At 46.4% G+C, this 23,498-nt stretch overlaps 1 protein-coding gene across 2 annotated transcripts in view; it reads left to right on the top strand.

Annotated features, from left to right (window-relative positions):
• The window catches only part of Dock1 (dedicator of cytokinesis 1), a 495,662-nt gene that overhangs the window by 31,654 nt on the left and 440,510 nt on the right, over positions 1 to 23,498 (top strand). For both annotated transcript variants that reach the window (XM_040752573.1, XM_040752578.1), the window contains exon 2: positions 18,843 to 18,926. In XM_040752573.1, the coding sequence (XP_040608507.1) occupies positions 18,843 to 18,926 (84 nt within the window). The remainder of the gene's footprint in view (positions 1 to 18,842; positions 18,927 to 23,498) is intronic.

The raw sequence follows: 23,498 nt of genomic DNA, 5'->3' as shown, positions 1-23,498 counted from the left end.
GCCAGGGTCAGCTGGGTATCCGATGCAGACTTACCAGGTGACATAGCTGACTCTGTGAAAGGCCAGTCCCTGCACTGTGAACTCAGGAAAGCTTTGTCTGGAGTACTGACAGTATCACCTGGACACCTGATTGTGTCTGGGCTCCATGTAGGCCACAGAGGAGTGAGGTAGGGAGTGATCAGTGGGGCTGTCGGTCATCCTAGAGCAAGTGTGCTGTGAGAATTCCTTCCTTGAAGTGATGTAAACAAGGTCTGCCCCCTCCTCATAAGGCCACAGTGGCAAGCAAAATACAATGAGACCAGATCTTATCCTGGGGAACAAATGAATTTATTGGAGCTACTTATGGGTTAGGGGTTGTAAACAGGAGCATGGTGACCCAAGTCAGCCATGTTGGAAAATGGATGATAGTTGCCCCATAGCCAAGCGGGTGGGGTTCTCCTCAGTTACTCTTCCCTGGCCTGTGCTCTCCAGCCTCTTCTGAGACTCTTAGGACACATGTGATTACAGCAGAATTGCATAAAAATTGCTAGGCAGAGCTGCTGAGATCTTAAGTGAGGGTCCAGTGACACAACTCACTGCCTTCTCTATAGCAGATGTGTCAGCCGTCAGTGAGCTTGGGATACTTTTGTAGGTTTGTTCTGTGAAGATAGTGGCTTTTTTTTTTTTTGGTAGGTGGAAGCATGTAGGAGGGGACATGGGAGGACTTACAGCAGGTGGAGTCCTGAGCAATGGAGCACAGGGATGGGTGGGATCTGTGGGATCTGAGGGCAGGTTATGTATGAGTGGCAACCAGAAGGCCAGGGGGAAATGGCTTCATAAGACGTGTGCAGTTTGGCCAAATATGAGTCTGAAGAGATGATGCCCAGGCTGCCCGCCCTAGCCAGAGATATCCCCCCCCCCGCTTTCCTGGTGCCTAGTGGGTCCTCTTACCAAAGCCTGCTGCCCTTTTCCTTATGGAAGAGGCTCTGGTCTCCCTCCCATCTCTCTGGGCATGCTGCTTGGGAACCACAATGTGTACTGGGTTTTATTCCCTACCTGCTCTTTCCGCCTTGAACCTTTGCAGTGAACAGTTTACCGACTGGACATCTAGATCTGGGTGGGTGTGGTTGGTAATTAAGAGGTGTTCCAATGATGGGAGTATGTGCTATAACCTCCCCTCAGGTGCCAACAGCTCCCCTGCTTGTATTTCAGAGGAACAAAGAGCTGGGAAACAGATGGATCTCTGTGTGACCAGAGCATGGGGTATTGAATGTCCTCTTTGTGCTATAACTATCAATCTGTGTTAGACAGGAACGTGACTGGAGCTTGACTGATGCTGGAAGGATCTGGAGGGGAAAGCATTACTGAAAATATTTCATCCAAAAAGGACTTTGTGACAAGGTGTGCTTGTGACAGTCCTTGTGTGATGTTAGATGGGATTTTGTGTGACTTTTGTTTTGACATCTGGCTGGTTTTATGAGAGCTTTTCCATAAAAACTGGGAGAACCATGGCTAGGAGAAAGCTGTTTTCAGCTGCTACAGGGAGGCTGGGGTTCTCCAGAGTGTGCAAGTTAATTTTCTTGTTGTTGTGATAGAATGCCCAACAAGCACAGTGTAAGGAAAGAAGGGCTAGTTTTGGCTCACAGTTTGAGGGTACAGTCATTCTGGTTAGGGGCAGTAGTGGCTGAGGAACCAGAAGTGGTTGGCAACATTGTATCCACAGACAGGAAGCACAGAGGATGCTGGTGCTCAGCCCTATCTTGCTTTTTTTTTTATTCATCAAGTTCCCCAGCCAGTGGAATGGCCTGCCCACATAATTAGGGTGGGTTTTCTCACCTCATTTAACCTAGTCTAGGAACTTTATGGACGTGCCTAGAGGCTTGTCTCCTATGTAATTCATGATTTTGTTAAGTTGACAGTCAACATTAACCCTCATAGCTGGGCTGTGGTCAGCCATGCTGGGCTGTGGTCAGCCTTGCGGCATGCTGCTTAGGGATTACAAGTAAGCACTTAACTTTCCCACCTTCTGGCTCAGTGACTTTAGGTAATAGCCTCCTGCTTTCTCCACATCTTCAGTTTTTGTGTCTACAATAGGGGTGCTGAGTGTAACCCCTCACTTGTGAATTTCTGTAGTGGTAAACTTAGGTCAGTTAAATTCAGTGTTCTTCCAGCAGCCATCAGGCGCAGCTGTTCCGTGGTTCCAGTTCCATGACTTTTTACCATGGTTTGCCCTTGTTGAGACTTCTCACTAGGTGGAGACCTGGTTCCTGGATAGATAGGCTGGGAGTTCCTAAGGGGTTTGGCTTCCATAGTGTCACTCTGTGAGTGTCCTGTGGTATGGAGCTGGGAACTGGTGAGAATTACTGAGTGTTGTGTTGAATTGACTGTATGACAATATATTTACATGAAGGTGAATTTTGCTCGGTGTGTGTGTGTGTGTGTGTGTGTGTGTGTGTGTGTGTGTATGATGGTATAGCCCTCTGTCTTCTGGCTGCCCTCTGGTCCTGGGATTTGCCATTTCATCCTGTCTCGAGGGTTTCCTGAGTGAGGAGTACACACAGTGGCCCCTTTGAAGCAGAGGGAAGCTGGCTGCAGAGGCTGAGGGGTACTACTTCTTTGTTTGATATGTGCAGGGAGGTGTTCCCAGAGCAGGACAAGTAGGGCCTCCAGGTTGGGTGGGGGTGCATCCTCCTCCAGTTCTAGGCCTCTGAGTCTTTGTCCAGAAATAGGAACACTGTGGTGCCTGCTACAGAGGCTTGGCTAGGAGTGATACAAGGAGTAGTTTGTGGAGTGTCTGGTCCTACTTGGTCAGAGTGAAGCTTATGCTTATATCCATGGTGACAGAGATAGTAGTTGGTAGTGTTGCTGTAAGAATATTATTGGTTGTTGTTGATAGTGGTGGAATTGGTGGTGACACTGTTGACAGTGGTTTGGACAGCGGTGGGGGCAGTGGTGCTGTTTTGGGTGATGTAGTGTTGATAATGTAGTGGCTTCAGTGGTTATGTGGGTGCTGTGATAGTGCTGCTGATGGTGGTGGCAGTAGTGGTTATGTGGGTGGTGTGATAATGGAATTGGTGGTGGTGACATACTCAGTGGTGGCCTTGATGATCATGTAGATGCTGTGATAGTGTTGATGTGGTGACAAGTGGTGGTTATGAGGGTGATGTGGTTGTGATTCTGGTTGTGTTGTGGTGATGGCAGAGGTGCTGATGTGATGATTGATAGGTGGTGATGTGGTGATAGTGCCCGTGTGACATTACTGATAGTACTGATGTGATTTTGTTGATGGTGATGATGGTGGCAGTGATAGCCATATATTGATGGTGCTGATGGGGATCAGTGGTGGTGAGGTAGGTGATGGTACTGGTGAAATATGATGGATAATGACTGGTATTGTGGTGATGCTACTGATGGGACATGCTTGATGGGGACCGTGTTGATAGTGTGGTAATGCTGCTGATGTGACATGATTGATGACAGTGGTGGTATTGTGGTGATGGGGTCAAGGTGACATGACATGCTTGGTGATAGTGGTGCTGTTGTAGTGATGGGGGGGGCACAGTAACATGACTTGATTGATGGCGATAGTGATAGCATGGTTATGTTGGTATTGGTGGGACATGCTTGATGGGGACAGTGTTGATAGTATGGTAATGCTGCTGATGGGACATGATTGATGGTGAGAGTGGTGATGCTGTGGTGATGGGGCTGTTATGACGTGATTGATAGTGACAGTGGTGGTGTTGGTGCTGCTGTTAATTTTGATGGTGGTCGATCATAGACATGGTGATGGTGATTGCACCAAATGCCCCCTGGGCTTCTGTGTCATCAATGTGGAGTTGCCTTCCTTTGTGGTTGGGAAGTTTTCAGTGACACAGTTTATGGAGGAGAGCTTGTCTATGTGTTGGTGCCAAGGTGGCTGTTGGTGCTCAGCTCTGATCCATTCGTAGCACTGGGAAGAAGGGCCATCTGAAGCCACCGGAAACTCCAAGGAGATGTGTTTTCTCATGTGCAATCTGATGGAGCTTTAAAAGTTACAAATGGAGCAAGAGTGGAGCGATGCTCCTTTTTCTGTTCAAACCACTGCGGACATTCCTGAGCACTTCTGTCTGCTGAGCATCATGACAGACAGGCTACCCTCTGTGGTTTGCTGTCTGCTCTCGCCTGCCTGCCCCTTATCTGCTCTAGCTTTCATCTTATTCAGCAGCTACTCCATAAGCAAGCAAATAGGGGTTTATAGCCTCTTGCTAAGTATTTCTCATCTCTTGCTAAGTATTTCTGCCACAGTGCAAAAACAATTTTATTATGTGAGGCTGTATTTTTATAGTCAATTGAAATGACTATTAAAATATAACATTGCTTGTAGGGCTCATAGCAGCTCTGTCCTTGCCAGCTGCTGGAAAGAGAGGCCTTCTGGGGAATCAAGGCTTATACTCTAGGCTTGAGGGCTGTACCTGCTTGTGGGCCCCTGTGTTAGTTACTTGTTGCTGGAACAAAATATTGAACAAAAACATCTTTAAAAAGGCAGGATTTATTTTGGCTCACAGTTTGAGGGAATGCAGGCAGTCCATCATGGTGGGGGAATACCTGGTGTCTGGTGTGAGGCAGCTGGTCATATTGTATCTGTAGTCAGGGGGGAGAGAGGGAGGGAGGGAGGGAGAGAGGGAGAGAGGGAGGGAGGGAAGGAGAGAGGGAGGGGGAGAGGGAGAGAGGGAGGGAGGGAGAGTGGAAGAGAGTTAGAGAGAGAATTTTGCTGTTCAGTCTTCCTTCCTCCTTTCTAAGTCCAGGACCTCAGCCTAAGGCATGGTGCCATTCACAGTGGGTGGCTCTTCTCACCTCAGTCAACTTAATTTAGATAATCTTTCACAGATTTGCCCACCTGCTAGGTGGTTTTGGATTCCTTCAAGCTGACCTTTTAGACTAAGCATCACGGCTGGACCCCAGAGGTCCCACACTTACTTTAAGGCCTTGCAGTCACACCTTGAACTTCTTTCCTTGTGGTCAAATATATGTAGGCTTTCTCTTTTTGACAATCACTGCTTTTCACTGGCCTTTCTGTGCTCCGGGTAGTTAGCCCAGTCATACTGTTGGGCCCACCTCCACTAAATCATTTGTTAATTCTTCTTGGGGCTTTGGAAGCAGCTCAGGAGGTAGCCCAAGGTACCCTGGTATTTTTTTGTGTAGCCTCTGTTGACCTGAAACTCAAAGTAATTCTCCTGCCTCAGCCTTTTGAGTCCTAGGATGACAGGTGTAGGCCACCATATCTAGCTCTATGGTAATACTATGTTTAATTTTTGGAAGAACTGTCAAAGTGGCTTCCATAACAGCCTCTTTACAGTGTACAATCTATCTGTAAAGGGTTCTGGCTTCTTCAAATGTTTGTATTATTACTTCTTAGTTATAGTCATCCTGTTTTGACATTTGTAACAATTGTTAAATAAAAGACTTTGTAGTAATATTTTGTATTGGGCTCTGAATGTTATTTAGTCAGTCCCAGGAATAAGCACCATCATGGATTGGCAGAGCATTCTGTATAGTGTCATCCATGATCAAGAGCAGGGGTTTTGGCTAGGAGTGGATTTACCAGCCTGTTGAAGACAGAGATCCTTGCTTTCCAGGTCCAAGGGATGTCTCTAGTAGGCCTAGGACCTGGGACCAAGTGTATTTGTCCCCTTCCCCCTTGTAGACAGGGTCTTGCTTATTTGTTTAGACTGGCCTTGAACCCATGATCCCTCTGGTTTTGTCTCCTCAGTACTGAGTTACAGCCATGTCCACCATGCACCAAGTTCCTAGTGTGTGTCTGGGCAGTGTACTGTAGGCAGGATGTGACTCTCCCCAGTCCCACAAGTTGCTCAGTACTTCTCTGTGCTCACTCCTGGGAGTCCCCATTACATAATGCTTGTGAGCATTTCCTTGCCCCATGTGTTCAGGCCCCACTGCAAACACACACCCAATTACTGTGCATTGTCTTCTCTGTGTTTTTGGGCACTGTCCAGGGAAGGCAAATTTATCAAGCGTTTAACCAACACAAGATTTGTCTTGTGTCCTCCGGGAGCTAGAGTTGCACACTGGCTCCTCACTCAGCAGTGCTGAAGGCGGGCGTCGGCTCCGCCTGGGCTTCATTCCTGATATGACAGGAAAGACAGGTGTCCTACCAACCAAACAGGCTGTGGGCTTTCTCCCTCAGGCTGTGCTGGGATGGGCTCCCCTAAAGGGCAGGCTGTCCCTCCTCTCCTCAGCAGAGCATCTGAGCCAAGCCCCAGCTGCCAGTGCCCAGTGTTGATTCTGCCTGGGAACAAGAGGGCAGTGTGTGGGCTACTGGGCCATTAGCATCTGAGTATGCAAATATATCCCAGCAGTCTTTAACCTCTGCAGTGCAGCCCTTGCTCAGCCATTGCTTTGAAAATCCTGGGATTGACCTAGAAGAGTGAGACTTGTACTGGTCTTGACCTCTAGGCTCTAAGAGTGACCTTGGACACACATGCACTGAGGCTCTATCTACAGTCCTTTAATTATCTCCCCTCTGATGGCTTAGACATGAATATTCTCATCCATGCCAGAGTGATAGGGGAGAGAAGCCCTATGGTAGGGCAGGGAGCCGGAGAATGGAGGAGCAGTGTTGCATTCATGTATCTTTATGCTATGAGAAGACAGCTCCTAAATTCTTGAACACCCCCCCCCTCCCCGTGATAGGCTGTGTATGGGTGGGTAGGTTCATGTGCCCATATGTATACCAATAGAGTACAGCAGTTGACATTTGACATTTTCCTGGATCACTTTCTACCGTATATTTTGAGACAGGGTCTCTCACTAAACCTTGAACCATCATTTCAGTCGAACAACCAGACCCAGGGATGCTTCAGTCTTCGCCACCCAGCTCCAGGTTTACAGATATGTTCATCCATGCTCGGCTTTTTATGTAGGTGCTAGGAATTCAAACCCAGGCCTTCATGCTTGCATAGCAAGCGCTTTACCCACTGAGCCCCCCCCCCCCCAGCACCTCTACTCCCTCCTTAATCTTTAAGTATTATTCAGTGTGTATAGGCCTGGAGTGGCACTGACGGGTAAGATCTCTTAGGAAACATCTCATCCTTACCCACAGGTGTGGTGATGGCACTTGTTCACTCCATTTCACAGAGTGAGAGAAACTTCACTACTCAGAACTCCTCGTTTGCCCGAAGGTGCAGAGCTGGGCCTTTGGGTGGAGTTGGCATTGGGACTGGAGGGCCTAGTACTAGTCTCAGCTAGAGTGAGGGACAAGTCAGCCTTGAAATGGAACCTTACAGCGGGGCTGTGAAGGAGACATTTGCTTTAAGGAGGTGGTATGGAGCGGCCCTTGTTTCTCAGGTACAGGACACACATTCCTCTTGTCCTGCACCAAGTGCACAGTGGGAAAGTAGTGGGAGGGATCCTGCTCTCTGAGGAGACAGCTCATCATGGAAGAAGGAGGAAGAGAACTTGGCGTGTTGACAAGTCTCCAGCCTGCACGAGGGACGGCTGGAAACTCTGCCCTGCTCTGCACAGAGACGAGCTGCAAGGAGGACTCTCGGCAGCAGCCTGTGTGCAGTCCCTTCATTTACACCCCCTGTGCAAAGAGGGCTTGACTGTTTCCTCATCTTCCATTTTTTTTTTTTTTTTTATCAAAGCTAAGTAATGTAACACTACAGAGGAGGAATTTCAACAAACTATAGTGAAACAGAGTTTCTCTTTGGCAATAAGAGACTCTTGTCTAGTGGCTGTCTGCCACCATTGTTGTGTGTCCCTTTATGACTTACAGGACGGTATCCTCAGGCCTAGGGGGGCGTAGTGGTGTTCCTAGGTGCTTTTAAAGTGTGTAGTTTCTCCCAAAAGTTGACTATCCTGGTCAAGGTTGAATTCCTGTTGGCAGCAGTTTCTCAGAAAGGTTAATGATGGAATTACAGCCTTCTTTGCAAAAGCTCCAACAAAAAGTACCTTAGATGCCCCTCAGCAGGGGAATAGGTAAACTCATGGAGATATATATTCTGTAGTGAAAATGAGCACATGTGCATCTCAAAAGGTCAGGTAAATAGGCCAGGCACGAAATAGACATGTGTGTGACAATCAAGAATTAACATATGTCTTACCTAATAGAAGAGAGTGCTGTGGAGGCCCATGCGTGGATGTCAGAGGATAGCCTTGACTGCCAGTCTTTGCCCCCCCATCTCGTATGCCAGGCTCCCTGGCCCACAGGTTTTCTGGGATTCTGCTACCCCTGACTCCCATCTCACCACAGGAACATCTCAGAACTCCTCTTACTTCGGTGTGCATCGTGGATAGAATCATGGGTCTGGCTGTATGCAATATGCATTTGGATATAGTCATACAAAAGTCTGTATTGGGCAGGGGAGATGCCTCTGTGGCTAAAGTGCTTGCCATGGAAAGGGACCTGTGAAGCCAGACATGGTGGCACACACATCTGTAATTCCAGTGATCTTGTGGCAAGATGGGAGGCAGAGGCAGAATCCCCAGAAGCGTGTGGCATTTGGGAGCCCTCTCATGGAGAGTGGTTTGAATGGGAGGGAGGGCCTGTGGGTGGTAACCACAGTGGGCCTCTTCAGCATGGAACCTTGGCCGAGCCTGTTTGCTGGAATCTGTGCCATCTCTGATTGAAGATGATGAAGCTATCTTGACTCAGGAGATGATTGTGTAGCCGTGGTGGAAGTTCAGGCCTGCTGATACAGGGAGGAGCTTTCGCTAGCTGTCTGTCTGATCACCACAGTTTTAGCACCCAGCTGCATGTGTGGTTCCTTCCTGCTTTCAATGGATTGGGGACTCTATTCCCACATTTGTATTACTTGGTCTTGTTGTTTTGTCCCTTCAGGACTCTCCTAGGGATGGTTGGTCACCTGCAAGTGTTAATAGGAGTCTAGGTAGCTGGCCTTAGTTGCAAATGTGATTCATTGGGCGCATTCCCTGGGTGACTTGGTACCGTTTGCCAAGGTGACAGGGCAAGTGCTGCTACAGGTGTGGAGGCAGAACCTTCAGGACATGTTATTTGGGTATATGTTTGGCGGTGGCTTCTGCTGGCCATGCCCCAGGTTAGCTCTATAGGTTCTAATGTGAGTTAAAGCCAAGAGTAGGGTTAGAAGTGTGGCCATGGATAGGTAGGTCACTTTGAAGTCTCTTGACTTACCATACAGCTTTGTGAAACCCTGTGGGCTGGGGACTGGGAAGCATGGCTGTGATGGAGAGGGCACAAGGTGTGAGGGAAGTGAGTCATGTAAACAGGAGAGACTCAGTGGTTTCATGGAGTGTGACACTAGGCACTGGATGGAGCCCTTCTCTGTGCTGTCTTCTATGCTTATTGGATTTGGCTCATGATGGTCAGTGAGCATTAGCTAATGGACAGCATTTGGTGGCAACCTCTCATGGACACTATAGGGACACTATAGACAGCATGTGGGGAGGTTTCTGTACTAAGGTGGTGGGGGCCAGGTCAGGCCAGGCAGAAGTGAGCTCTGGATATAGGCTTGAGGTGAGTGGTTCTGATGTGGAGGCTCCTCTCTTTACAAAGTATTATGGACTCTCTCCTGCTTGATTTCTGGCTCTGCTGGTTCATTTCTACACATAAAAACTTTGAACTATAGACTGCTATTAGGAAACATCAGTTAGGAATGGGGTGTATAAAGGTGGCTCAGTGGTTATGTGCTTGCTCCACTTTTAGAAGTCTCAAGTTTGTCCTCAACGCTCACATCAGGCTACTCACAAGTGCCTTTAACTCCAGCACCAGGGGATCTAATGCCTTATTCTTACTGAGTTTTTTCAGATGCTTAGGAAGAGAAGTCAGGGTGTATGACAAAGTGACTCATCACTAAGAATATCACACGAATGGTTCTGAGATGAGCTTGTCTGTTCCCATGGTGGAGACCAGCTTGTCTCTGCCCAGAGATCCCAGGTCCCTCAGTGTTATTATAACAACACATGCCTTTTTTTGTAAGGCCAGGTTGACAGGTTGTAGAGATTGTAGCTCCTGGCCAGCTTTATAGCCAGATAAGTAGAATAGAGGTTCTGAATGCCCTGTTCTCCACTGGGGACCCTAGTGTTGGAATCCATGGGTCTTGTCCTCATGGTTGGTCTGCAGTATCCATGCCCTAGAAGCAGGTACCTGGACATTTCAGAAGCTTATATTCTCCTAAGGTTGTGTCTTGAAGAAAGTGACTAAAGATTAAATCTTCTGTCTATCTAGTCTTTTTCCAGCTCTTTGCCACGAACCAAAATTCAATGTAAGTGTAAACAATTTTCAGCTCAGCCAAGTCTTTCCTTTTGCCTCTTCTTGGTGTGTGTGTGTGTGGGGGGGGGTGGGGGTGGGCAGCCTCAGGTATCATTTCTTAGGCACTGTCTACTCTTTTCTTTTTTTAATGATAGGGTCTCTTAGTTGCTTGGAGCTCACCCAGTAGGCTACAGTGACTGGCCCTTAAGCCTCTGAGAACCTCCTGCCTCCAACACCTTAGTACTGGGATTATTGGAGTGTCTAGCTTTTTTACATGGGGATTGAACTTAGGTCCTCAACTGAGCCATTTCCTACCCTTCAGCATTCTTTCTTCTTTGTGGGTGGGTTTGCACGAATCTACCGATATATAAAGATGGCAATTTTCTGTTTTAGGATTGACTTCATGAAATCTGAAACCGTAGAAATGTAGGATTTGACTTTTCCTACCATGGAAAAGCAATAAAGCTGACATTCCCCATTGGCCACCATGCTTCCTGTGGACCTGTGCATTTTGGCACTGTGGCCTTTTGGACTAGATAGTAATAAGATAGTCGTCGACTACTCGTGGATAAGGCAGACAGTGATATTTTATTCTGAAGAAAGATATTAAAATGTCTTTGAATTGTGTCCGTCAGTTCAATTAGAATTTGAGCAAAGACTCTTTCATATTTTCCCTTTCACACTCTTATCTCCACTGCCCTTCCACCTGTTTCCATTAAAAGGCAGAAAGAAATATTGAATAGCAAATGACAGCACCTTTATCCTGCTGTGCCCTGCTCTGTCTTTTAAAAATTATTTAGATGAGTTTCTAGATTCTAATATCCAAACAGTTCGTGAAATACGGCCACAGGGGATTTTATTGGCAAGGAAACAATTTCTGTGTTTCTAAGAAAGAAAGATATGAACCCGAAAGAGTAGTGAACCCTACAGGGGTAACATGGCGACTTGGAAAGTTGTTTCTTTCCTCGGAGAATCTGGGGCATCCTGTGAGACACGGGTGCAAAGAAATGCAACTGGGGTGAGCTTTGACGTTAGCTGCCTCTGCCCTAGTTTCCCCTGTGTCCCCTTTCACTTTGAGCCTAGTGATTCAAACTGGGTAGGGAGGCTGCCCAGCCCACTGGAATTTTCTTGGGGAACATGGGGATGTTTTATGATTCTGGCTTAGTGGTCTATGGCCAGTCTATCAGGACATTCCTCATGTGGCTCAGCACCCTTTTCACTGCACCTTTATTTTTGTTTGAATAAAAAAAGAAAATATTACATAAAATCTTCCATTTTAACCAACCAAAAGTATCCAGTTCAGGCTTGTTAAGCACATCCTGGTTGAGGGGCAACGGTTCCCACCATCCATCTCCAGAGCTCTTCTAATTCAACACTGACTCCCCGTCTTCTCCAAGCTTCTAGCAGCCCCTCTTCTCTGTAGAAATTTAGGGAGCTTCAGCCCTTATTGTTTGAGACTTTTATTTTACTGAGTGTAATGTCTGTGTTACAAAACATGCTAGGCTGCCCTTCCATATAAGGTTGAGCAGTACTCCACTATATATACCAGATTTGTTTATCACTTCTGTTGATGGACAGGTTGCTGGGGTCACATCTGATTTTAGACTGCTGTCAATAATGTACATGTGTACACAGTATTCTGTTTTTGCCTCATCTGGGTATTTACACATTGGGTGCATACGTACTTGATATATGTACATCGGGTGTCTACCTTCAGTGATAGATGTGTGCTAAGTCATGCTCATTCAGTTTTCAGTGGCAGCTGAACCATTTTGCATTCTTGTCAATGACACGTATGAAGGGTTGAGATTTGTCTCATTCACCATGACTTTGATTTCAGTAGAAGAGAGGATAACAGCAATTATGGTGGCTGTGAGACCATAGCTTCTTGTGGGTTTTGAAGGATTGGATGTGGTGAGTGTGGTACTGGTGAGAGCTTAGTTGCTTGTATTCATTGGAGAAACTTCTGTTCAAATCTTTTGTCCATTTAAAAATCACTTTTGGTGTTGATTTGTAGGAAGTTTTAAAAACAGTTATTTAATTTCCATGGTAGCAGACATGTGCCATGGCAAAGTGTGTGCCACAGTGTGTGTGTTTGTGTGTATGTGCATGTGCTCATGTGCACACATGTGGTATGTATAGAAGTCAGAGGACAGTTTGTAGGAATTGATTCTCTCCTTCTACCATGTGCATCCTGGGCATTGAACTTGGGTCTTCGGGTTTGGCAGCAAGCATCTTTACAAACTGAGCCATCTCACTGGCCCAAAAATTATTTACGAAGTCAAGACACTACATCTTATTAGATTTGTGAATGTTTTCTCTCATTCTTTGGATCTCCTGATGTATTCTTTTTAAACGTTGATGATGCCTAACCTTTTTATTTTGCCTGTTTTTGTCTGTTTTTGGTAGTGTATCCAAGAAGTCTTCTGGGTTTAATGCCATGTTTTCCCACAAGAATTTTGCAGGTTTTACTCCTTTTTTGGGGGGGGGTTCGAGACAGGGTTTCTCTGTGGCTTTGGAGGCTGTCCTAGAACTTACTCTGTAGACCAGGCTGGTCTCAAACTCACAGAGATCTGCCTGCCTCTGCCTTCTGAATGCTGGGATTAAAGGCGTGTGCCATCACCGCCCAGCTTCAGGTTTTACTCTTATAGCATTTCCACCTTGTCAATTTTTGTGCTCAGGGAATCCAGCTTTGTGTGTTTGTTTTTTTACTTGATATCCAACTGTTCCCACTGCCATCTCTTGAGATGTGACCTCTCCCCATGAGATGGTCTTGAAACCTTGTTGAAATCACTTGTCCTGTGCACGGGCTTTCCTCCCTGACTCTTGATCTGTGTGTTGGTGTCTATGCCTGTACCACACTATTGCTGTGGCTTTGAAGTGAGGAACATGGGAGGCCTCAACTTTGTTCTTCTCTTTCTGTATCATCAGCTACTCTGGAGTCTGGATGATGGGTACTCCTGTTTGTGGGGTTTCAGTACAACTACACTGAGCTGTAGATTGAAATCTTCCTCTCCAGGACCATGGGTGTCTTACTGTGGTGTCTCTTCATTTCTTTCTGCAGCATCCTGTTTTTTCAGAATGCAGTTATCTTTACTTCCTTAAGTGCATCCCTATTTTGTTATTTTTGTTCTTTAAAAATTTATTCTTATTATTAGTGTGTGTATGTGTGTGCATATGTGTGCACTCATGCACACATTCTGCAGTCAGAGGACAACTTTGGCTAGTCAGCTCTCTCTTCTGGGGGTCAGACTCAAGTTCTCAAGGTCATGCAGCAAGTGCCTTTACCTACTTAGACAGCTGGTTCACTTTTTATTTTTATCTTTAGAACATTGTAGAAACAGCCCTTTGAACACTACCATTTCTGCTGGCTCTCAGACTCTCCCTTCCATTCCTCCTCCTTTTTATAGCATCCCTCCATCCACACTCCCACCTGGTGTTAGAGGATCTGCTGTGTGTCAGGAGCATTAGAAACTTGCCACAGAAAGTCACAGTTAGGTCTTTGAGGAACTGACAGACCGTCAAGGGGCTGAGTCACAGGGTAGAAATGACTGGTGCTCTGTCCCTGCCTGAAACATTTACCATGTGGCCTCCTCCAGCTGCTTGACTTGGGGGCAAGTGCAGTAGTGTCTCCCTTTGAAGGGGCTGTTTAGGAACTCTAGCCTGCAGCCCCTATGGGAACTGATTTGCTTTTCCCTTTCTTTGTGGTGATGGCATTGGATTCCCACAGGCACTGCTGCTAACTTTCTTCCTTCGCAGTCCCTGCCCTTTAAGGCCAAATTCAAAGGATGTGTCTAGTGTTTCCTGATTTTTTTTTTCTATACAGAATTTTCTGAATGGCCCAGTGTGGGAAAAAGTTGTCCCTTAGAGGTCAGGCTGTGGGACTAACTACTTCCTGTGAATTCAACTCTTTCTAGCCCCAACTAGCTCAGAGTGGGCCAGTGCAGGAGTGGGCCTGGGCTTTGCAAATGCTGAGTGGAGGTTGCCAGTACAGACAGTGCAAACATATGGTGCTCTCGAAGCTAGGGACAGGCCCTGTGGCAGGTAGGCCTGAGGAGCACATATGGGGAGGGACAGGAGTACCCTTGAACACTTTTTCCATTGAAGGCAAGATAAAGGGACTGAGACCACAAGCAGAGCAAGTGATTTTCACAGATTGACTTGAAGAACTTAATTATCTTTTAAGCCGTTTCCTGAAATCCTGACATCAGGTTTCAAGGATGTGTGGGACCCAGACAGATCTCTGAGCCAACTGATGGGGTGGTAACTTTCACTTGGGATGCTGTGAGGAGGACCTCTGTGTGGTAAGGCTGGGTGGGGCTGATTGGGACTAGGTGGGGCATATAGCCTTGAACCCAAAACAGAATTGCAATGGACTGAATAAAATTCCCCGCATCTCGGCGAGAGCATGCTGAAGAGGAAGAAACTATCAAGATTTTCCTTCATTCTACTGCAAACCAGCCGAGAGGGGATACCATATAAGCTGGTTCAAGTCAGGATTTTTACTGAGTGACTGCAAAGCTGATATAGGTTTCCTTCCTGTAAGAAGTCCTGTGTAGGCACAAAGGAAGACAATTTGGCAAGGTCATGGGATGGCATGGTTTATAGACAGTTCAGTAGCCAGTGGTTCATTCTAGGTATGCACAGAACCTTCTGATGATTCACTTAGGATGTTGCCAAGGATATAGAGTCAGGGGTGGGCCCTGCAGATGCGTGGGGCTGTGAAGTATGGGGAAGGACCTTTTCTCGGTAGCAGGAACAGCTCATGGTGTGGGAGGTGTGGTGGGGTTGGAGAAGGATGAGTACCGAGCAATGGGATGACACTGGGTTGATGTTGCATCCCACAGGGTTTGCTAGGCTGTGCTGGGCAGTTACTCTCAGAAGGAAGGCTTTGGGCAGTGTGCAGTGCTGTCAGTGGTGATGTGTGGGGGCAGTGTGCAGTGCTGTCAGTGGTGATGTGTGGGGGCAGTGTGCAGTGCTGTCAGTGGTGATGTGTGGGGGCAGTGTGCAGTGCTGTCAGTGGTGATGTGTGGGGGCAGTGTGCAGTGCTGTCAGTGGTGATGTGTGGGGGCAGTGTGCAGTGCTGTCAGTGGTGATGTGTGGGGGCAGTGTGCAGTGCTGTCAGTGGTGATGTGTGGGGGCAGTGTGCAGTGCTGTCAGTGGTGATGTGTGGGGGCAGTGTGCAGTGCTGTCAGTGGTGGGGGCAACAGAAGAGTTTATGACGTGGAGAGTTGGACATGTAGTTTGGGTGGGGGACATTCTGGAATGGAAGCCACGGGCTTCTAGGGCTGCCTTCAGTTCACTGTGCCACCCTGGGCCTGCCAAAATGCTGTGGACTTCAGTAATATCTTTCCTTTTCCTTCCTTCCCTCCCTCTCTTCCTCTCTTCCTCCCTACCTCCCTTCCTTATTTCTTTTTCAGTACTGGGCATTAAATCTCGGAAATTGAATTTGCATATTTGCATTGCTCCTCCACAAAGCTATGTCCTTACCTCTCCTTTTACTTTTTATTTTGAGGCAAGTCACTAAGCAATTCACACTGACTTGGAACTTGTGATGCTCCAACCTTAAGGTCCTAGGTAGCTGAGATTAAAGGAGTGATCCATCCTGCTCAGGTAGTGTTTTCATCATCAGGTGGGTTGATGGACTATAGTGGAGTTTTCCTAGGTTAAGTTAAGTGGACTGCTGCTCCCCTATGGTTGACCTTATCTGTCATTAGATACCTTTTCTGCACCCTTCAAATGGTCACCATGCTTGTAAAGGTGATGATTTATGTTGATTTGATCGGAATGATAAGCCAATTTTTTGTTCTGAGATTTTCTTTGTAAGGAATAAGAAAGACTGGCCCTAAGAAGGGGTAGCCTTAAGCTGAATACTTTGGGACTTATTTAAAAGCAGCTTTGCTCCCTTGTGAGTGTGTACATCATATAATTTGAAAAGTGTGCTTATCTGGATTCATGGTCCTGCAATGGAGACCAGTTCCAGCTGCCTCCGGGAGTGTATAAGTTGGTTATAAAATGCCACTTTTCAGTCATTTTGTGCAGTTTTTTTGTGTGTGCACATGCATATCCACATAGAGACCCAATGACAACTTTGGCGGTCATCCCTTAGTCACTACCCCATCTGATTTTTTTGAGACAGATCTCAGTGGCCTGGAATTGGCTGGCCTCCCCAGATAACCCATCTGGACTTTCCTTCCTTCCTTCCTTCCTTCCTTCCTTCCTTCCTTCCTTCCTTCCTTCCTTCCTTCCTTCCTTCCTTCCTGCCTTCCTGCCTTCCTGCCTTCCTGCCTTCCTGCCTTCCTGCCTTCCTGCCTTCCTGCCTTCCTGCCTTCCTGCCTGCCTTCCTGCCTTCCTGCCTTCCTGCCTTCCTGCCTTCCTGCCTTCCTGCCTTCCTGCCTTCCTGCCTTCCTGCCTTCCTGCCTTCCTGCCTTCCTGCCTGCCTGCCTGCCTGCCTGCCTGCCTTCCTTCTTTCTTTCCTTCCTTTCTTCCTTCCTTCCTTAAATGTGGGGTCAGGTCTTCATTCTTATAATATAAGACTAGCCTTCTGACCTGCTTCCCACATGCTTTCTTCTGCTGATCCTCTTTTGCAGCTAAAACATATCTCACAAATTTTGGGCCTTAAAACAACATTCATTGATCATTGTCCCTAGCGCTGGAGATCTGAAGTCTCAGAACCCAGGCTCACACCGGACCATCCGTGGTCTACAAAGACTGGGGAACATGTGCCCCATGACCTCAGCATGTAGGACCATCTGCCTCCATCCTGGACTGTTCCTCCTGCCTTTCTCTCATAAGGGTCTTTGTGATAGTCTATACCCATTATGTGATCCAGAATTAACCCAGTGTAAAGATCTTAAGCTTGGTCACAACTGCGGTGGCCTCTTTGGCTGGGAACCTGCACACATAGTTCTGGGAGTTCAGGTGGCAATGTCTTTGGAGGGTCATTGTTTTATCTACCACATTCCCTGGTCAGATATTATGTTGTTGAGTGTTTTAGTTTACTATGACCTTTGGGTTTTTCAGTCATTCCCATTAATTTCCATGCAGGGTTGGGGCCAGTTCTGTGGTCCTGCCTCTGGTGACTTGAGGACACGTGCTCACTTCTAGGGCTGTGTTATCCTTCACATGTAAGAGTGTGGGTCTGTAGGCACATTTCCAAGTTAAATGTATGGTTTTGGGTTTTGTGTATGAGTGTCTCGTCCTGCTTTTCACTGCTTCTGGATAGGTAAGGTTCTTTGAAAGACTAAGGAAAGACTAAGATAAAAATTATGTGTATCCATTTTCATGTTCACACATGCCCAGATGTATTTACACTTGATGTGTTCATTTTATTTCACTCTTAGTACGTCTGCCTTGTTTTTTTCGGATCTCTACCTGAGTAGGCATGCTAGAAGGGGTGCTGTTAATGGTGGTGGTAAAAGCATTTATAGTTCCTAAAGGCTTAAGAATATGGCGGTGCTGCCTTGGGGAAGCTCGGGCGTCTGCTCTACTCTGCTTTACCTGATGCAGTTATCAACTGCTAAAGAGTCACTATAAAATGCTAAATAAACTTAATAACTGGTAACAACCTACTTTGTCAGTTGGGGACAGTTACGTTTTATGAATTTGGGGGGAATACTTGAGAAAATTGTAATTTCCTAGGTATGTGTGGGTTTTGATGCCCTGAGATGTTGTGAAGCTGTGCAAGTGTCCTTGCTCTGACTTTTTTAGGAAGGGCTCCAAGCTTAGCAGGGTCTTTGCAGCAAAAGCAAATCACCTCCCAGTACAATGAATACTTCTGTGTCAGGCAGGCTCACTGTGGTCCAGGTGGTGCTACAGTGTCAGTCACAGTTAGCCTCAGCTGTCAGCTGGACACACCTGGAAAAGGGAGCTTCAGTTGAGGAATTGCCTCCATCTAAATGGCTTGAGGGCATGTCTATGGGGGCATTTTCTTGATTGCTATTGACGTGGCCGGGTCTATCCTGTATCCTGTCCTACCTGCCTTGGGATCCCACTTGTAGGCAGGACCATCCCTAGGCAGGTAGGTAGTTGAACATGCAGGTGGGAGCAATCGAATAAGCAATGCTTCTTCATGGTTGACATTCCAATTCCTGCATCTGGGTTCCCACCTTGAGCTTCTGCTCTGGCTTCCCTGCAATGTATGACTAAAAAATAAACACTTTCCTGCATATACTGCTTAATTAAAGCCACCAGATTGCACACTTGAAGATCATGTTCTCTTCCCACAATAAAGAAAAGGGTTGCTTCGAATTAGGAATGGTTAAGCATTTCCATGCTTAAGACATGCCCTTTCTGCTGGGTGATGGTGGGGCATACTTCTAATCCCAGTGCTCGGGAGGCAGAAGCAGAGGCAGGCAGAGCTCTGTGAGTACAAGGCCAGCCTGGTCTACAGAGTAAATTCCAGGACAGCCAGGGCTGCTACACAGAAAAACCCTGTCTTGAACACCGGCCCTCCTCCCCTGCCCTCCCCCCAAGACAAAGACATATCCTTTCCCTTTTGTGTCTAGAAGGAAAGGTTGTTCGTGTGAGGCAGGGTATCAGAGATAACACCGGACAAGACTGAATGTATCATAATGTTGGAAGCAATCACTACTGCCTGTGCTAATGCGTTTTCTCACCTCTTCTTCAACAGCTTTTTATAACTATGATGCTAGGGGAGCAGATGAACTGTCCCTACAAATAGGAGACACTGTGCACATCCTAGAAACTTACGAAGGTGAGTGTGGGCTGATGTTTCCTGTCTGGGGAGTTGGGATGCTTCAAGGCCTCCTCAGGCAAAGCCTTTCCCTGTAAGGGTACTCTGGTTTCAGGATGCTTTTCCCACAGACAGATGCTTTTCTGGGCAAAGGTGGTAGGGCAGCTATTTGTTAAATTAAATGGGGTTTTTATTAAGCTCAACTTAAAACTAAACATTATATTTTAACCCCTAAATGCTTCTTACTGGCTCCTTTGCAAATGTGTGTGAAAACTGACCCTTGGGTGAGAAACCGATTTGGGGCATTTTGGTTTGTTGATTCAATGTGTGTGTTGAGTATTTTGAGTTGTCATTTTTTTTTCTTTTTATAAAGTTTCACTTTAATTTGTTAACAGCATGTCTCAAGGGGAACTGCAACTGCCTTGCCTTATTTATTGCCCTTTTTCTTTGTCTGTGACCCCCATTTTCTTTGGGGTGAACAGATCACTAGTTCTATGGGATACGGTTTAAGGGAAGCAATTGTTGTGGCTTTTCTTGAGCCCTAGGTTTTTGCAGTAGGCTTTCATAGTTAGTGCCTTGCACATGGATGCTCTGCCATGGTTACAACTGCGTGCAGGGCCACCTGAGGCAGTGTCTGCTTGCTTTTTCCCTTTTCTCTCTCTTTTCTTCAGACTCTCCTTAAGACTGTTTTTGTGTCATTGGCTTCCTTTTCCACTTGAAAAGATGATTCCTAAGCCATGTTTCAGTCACAGGAACTGATTTAAATAACCAAATTGCTTTTAGATCAGGTTCAGCGAAAGTCTTCAAGTGGAAGAGGAAATTGTAAACATCTCATAGTAATCAACAAATTGAACTTCCAGAGAGGTCTTCACACTTTGCACAGGAGTGAGTGCTCTGTTCCTGCTGCCAGGCAAGCAGGGACTGGCTCCTATGTCCCACAGAGACATTGTAGAGAAGCAGAACCCTATTAAAAATCCATGTCTTGGCCCTTATTTCTCCATCTGATGCAGGAAGACATAGACCTCCATTCTATTTGCATCATTTACTCTTAAAAATGTATTGGGATGGGGGTGGCAGGAGCTATCTTTATTGGCATATGCCTGGAAGCAGCTGTAGCCTGGCAAAAAGGAGCCCGTAAGCGTAAGCCGTCTGCTTGTTTTCAGTTTTGACAGCTGACAGTTGGGTTTCCTTATCTGCTCTCAGTACACATTGCCAGTGGCTTCCAGGAAACAGAGAGAGGAACTAAGTCGAGGTAAAGGATCTGGCATCTCATCTCAGATGCTTTTCTGATCTGTAGGGAAATGCTCTCTCTGATTTTTGTTTTTGTTTTTTTTTAAATTGCCCCCAGTCACTTGAATGTGGAATTTCTGGGTCATCAATTCTGTGCAGTGGTGTCTGTCCGGAATTGTTAATGATTTCCTGGGGTGTCTGGGTGTGCAGAGGCCGTGTGCCATTCTTTACTTCAGGAGGAGACTGTCCCCTTTCAGCAGTGCCATCCTGAGCCACATCAGTGGGCCTTGTTATACATTAACTTCACAATAATCTGCTAGTGGCTTTGACTTCCAGGCTGACGTCATGATGAGTCTTTAGCCAGGGTTGATTTGCAGGCTGGTCTTGGCTCCCATTTATCCACTGCAGTCTTCACAAAAGACTCTTGAACATCAAATGCGTTTCCCTTCCTGGAAAGCTAACTTCTTGGTAGGCTCTAGTCTGAGAAATACATTAACCACACCTTCTAGAAACTGGGTGACTTTGTCATCAAATGAGGACACTGCTTGTGATGCTTCCCTGGGTCTGCCTGTGCTCTAGTTTTGCCTCATGGCATGTCATGGAATTTGGCTTTGTTTCTACCCTTCCTCCTCCTCCTCCTCCTCCTCCTCCTCCTCCTCCTCCTCCTCCTCCTCTTCTTCCTCCTCCTCCTCCTCCTCTTCCTCCTCCTCCTCCTCCTCCTCCTCCTCCTCCTCCTCCTCTTCTTCTTCTTCTTCTTCTTCTTCTTCTTCTTCTTCTTCTTCTTCCTCTTCCTCTTCCTCTTCCTCTTCCTCCTTCTCCTCCTCCTCCTCCTCCTTCTTCTCCTCCTTCTTCTTCCTTCCCCCCCCTCCTGTTTATCAACCTTGATTTTCTTTTTCTTTGTGATACAAGATATCATCATATAGGATGCTGCAAAAGTTGTAACTTCTAAATGATCACTTAGTCTCCCTATGCCCCAAGGTTGGCTGGATTGTTTCTCCTTTTAAAGATGGCTCAGAGGTTAAGAGCAGTGGCTACTCTTCCAGAGGTCCTGAGTTCAATTCCCAGCAGCCACATGGTGGCTCACAACTATCTATAATGAAATTTGGTGCCCTCTTCTGGCGAGTAGGCAGAACACTGTATACACAATAAATAAATCTTAAAAAAAAAAAAAAGAGAGAGAGATGATTAGTCTTCATTACACACAGTTCAAAGACCACAGTTAACCTTTAAGGTCTGGTTAATTGCTCTGTGAGGTTTGTTGAGGTGGAGTTTGTCCAACTGCGCCCTTAGGCCACATATGCAGCTGAAGATAGCTACAAGTGCAGCCCAACATAAAACCATAAACTTAGTCAAAACATTATGAGATTTCTTTTTGCTTCTTTTCTTTTTTCTTTTTCTTCTTTTTCTTTTTCAATGCACCTCTCAGCATGAACGCGGTAGATAACAGTATTGTTAAAAGGTTGGCTAGGACTGATGCAGCCAAGTAAGATACCTACCTTTAAATCATATCTCTGTGGACTACTCAATGCAGACTGTTGCCTTTTAGTCATGTCCATTGTTGAGGGTCAACCAATCACATGTGAACACAAGTCCCAGGTGCGTAGGAAGTGACTCTGGTGCTGTGTTTCCCAGTGCTGGATGCTGTTTCAGGGGAAGCTGGAAGCATTGTAAAAAGGTTAGGAAATTATCTTTTTGATGTAGCTGCCACAACTAAACCTGATTAATTCAGATTTTTAAGTGATAATGATATATATTTTCTTCCAAAATGGCTGGCCAACTTCCTGTGCTGGCCTGTGACCTCCCTGAGCTCAGGACTGTATTTCTAGTATTTTTTTTTTCCAGTGGGTGTCTCGTGTTGGTGTGGGTGGGTTATATGGAGGCCAGCAGCATACTTTGCCTGGGAGAAGTGTGTTATCTTCTAGCTAAGCATCTCCCTGCCAAGCCCTGTCCCCTCCTCTCATAGCCATTTTGTCACATCCTTTCATTCCCATGGTGACACCCTCCTCTTCACACTTGGTGTGGCTCAGCCCTGTTGTCTTAGGTGCCTTGTGGGTCATGAGCAAAGGCTATGTCTATAATTGGTATGCGTAGGAAGGTTCTGGTGACAAGTGAATGGGCCCTGCTTGACGAAGCAATAATTCGTGCAGAACATGCCAGGAAGCACTTAGCTTAGCAATCCCATTACAGAAGAGACTGCCAGCTAACTATGCTAAGTTAGAGGTTTCTCCTCTGACCCCCATAGCTCAGTCCCTCCAAACACTACCTGCCCTCCAAAGAACCCCCACCTTTTTTCATGTGCCTGGGTTCTTGCACTATGTGTTGTGTATGTTTTACATTAGGAGAGTGTTAAAACTCTACTGTGTCTCATTGGCTCCTTTTTATGATTTGCTCTTTTGTCTGAGGCTCCTTAGTCTTAGGCTCGCCCCGTCTGCCATGTGAACATTGTCTCATGTTATGTAAACAGTAACAGCACTCAACTGGTCTCAACTCCCATCTCCAGGTTCCTGCTGTCAGGAGCATCTTGTATCTGTCTAGCTGTTTAGAGCCACAGCTGTCTTTAGGTTGTTTCCATAGGACAAGTCACTGGTGTTGGGTATGGCATTCATGTCTCTTTGGGGTGGGGTGGTGGTGGTGGTGGTGGTGGTGGTGGTGGTGGTGGTGGTGGTGGTGGTGGTGTCTGATGCGTTCAGCAGCAGCTGCTGTCTGCATTCTCTTCTATGCCCAGGCTGCCATGTCCTGAATCCTTTCATTTCCATCACTTTTATTTTGGGTCAGCTGTAGGAGGTTGTTGACTTTTCACTTCATTGATTAGTAATATGTTTGGGTTCTCTTCACACATGTGTAGGTTCTTGGGTTTCTTTGATGCATCATTTATGTAGTTTGTTCCTTTTTTTCATTTGGTTGCTGACAACCCCCCCCAAATTCCATGATCTTTTTTTGATATTCTAGAACATCAATCTGTTGTCACTTTCAGGGAAAAAGGGGCATACTAATACTGACTACGTGGGAAGGACATAGCAGTAGTCTAAAGGATAATACTTTTAGACTGAGCGGTATAGCCTTTGGTAGCACATTAGATTACAGTCCCATTGCTTGGAGTCCCAGTGACCTGTAGGTACTGATTCTAGGCTAGTCTAGCTGAAACCTCTGTACAGACAGTGACCATTGGAGATCATTCTTCAGATGTGTGACGTTTGGACACTTGACATTTAGAACAAGCTGTGTCTCAGTGTGTTTGGTCCTCACATTGAAAGAGCAGAGTGGGTTCATTTGGCCCTAACTGGGTCTTAAATCCTTCCAAGATTCCTGGGGTTCCTGTCCCCCTTTCTGAATATGTTTTGTGTAATTACCACTTGAGGGGTT

This window comes from Mesocricetus auratus, unplaced genomic scaffold, assembly GCF_017639785.1.
Source record: "Mesocricetus auratus isolate SY011 unplaced genomic scaffold, BCM_Maur_2.0 Super-Scaffold_4256, whole genome shotgun sequence".
NCBI classification, from domain to species: Eukaryota; Metazoa; Chordata; class Mammalia; order Rodentia; family Cricetidae; genus Mesocricetus; species Mesocricetus auratus.
Note: the sequence above shows the minus strand (reverse complement) of the source record. Positions and strands in the feature narration are given on the sequence as shown.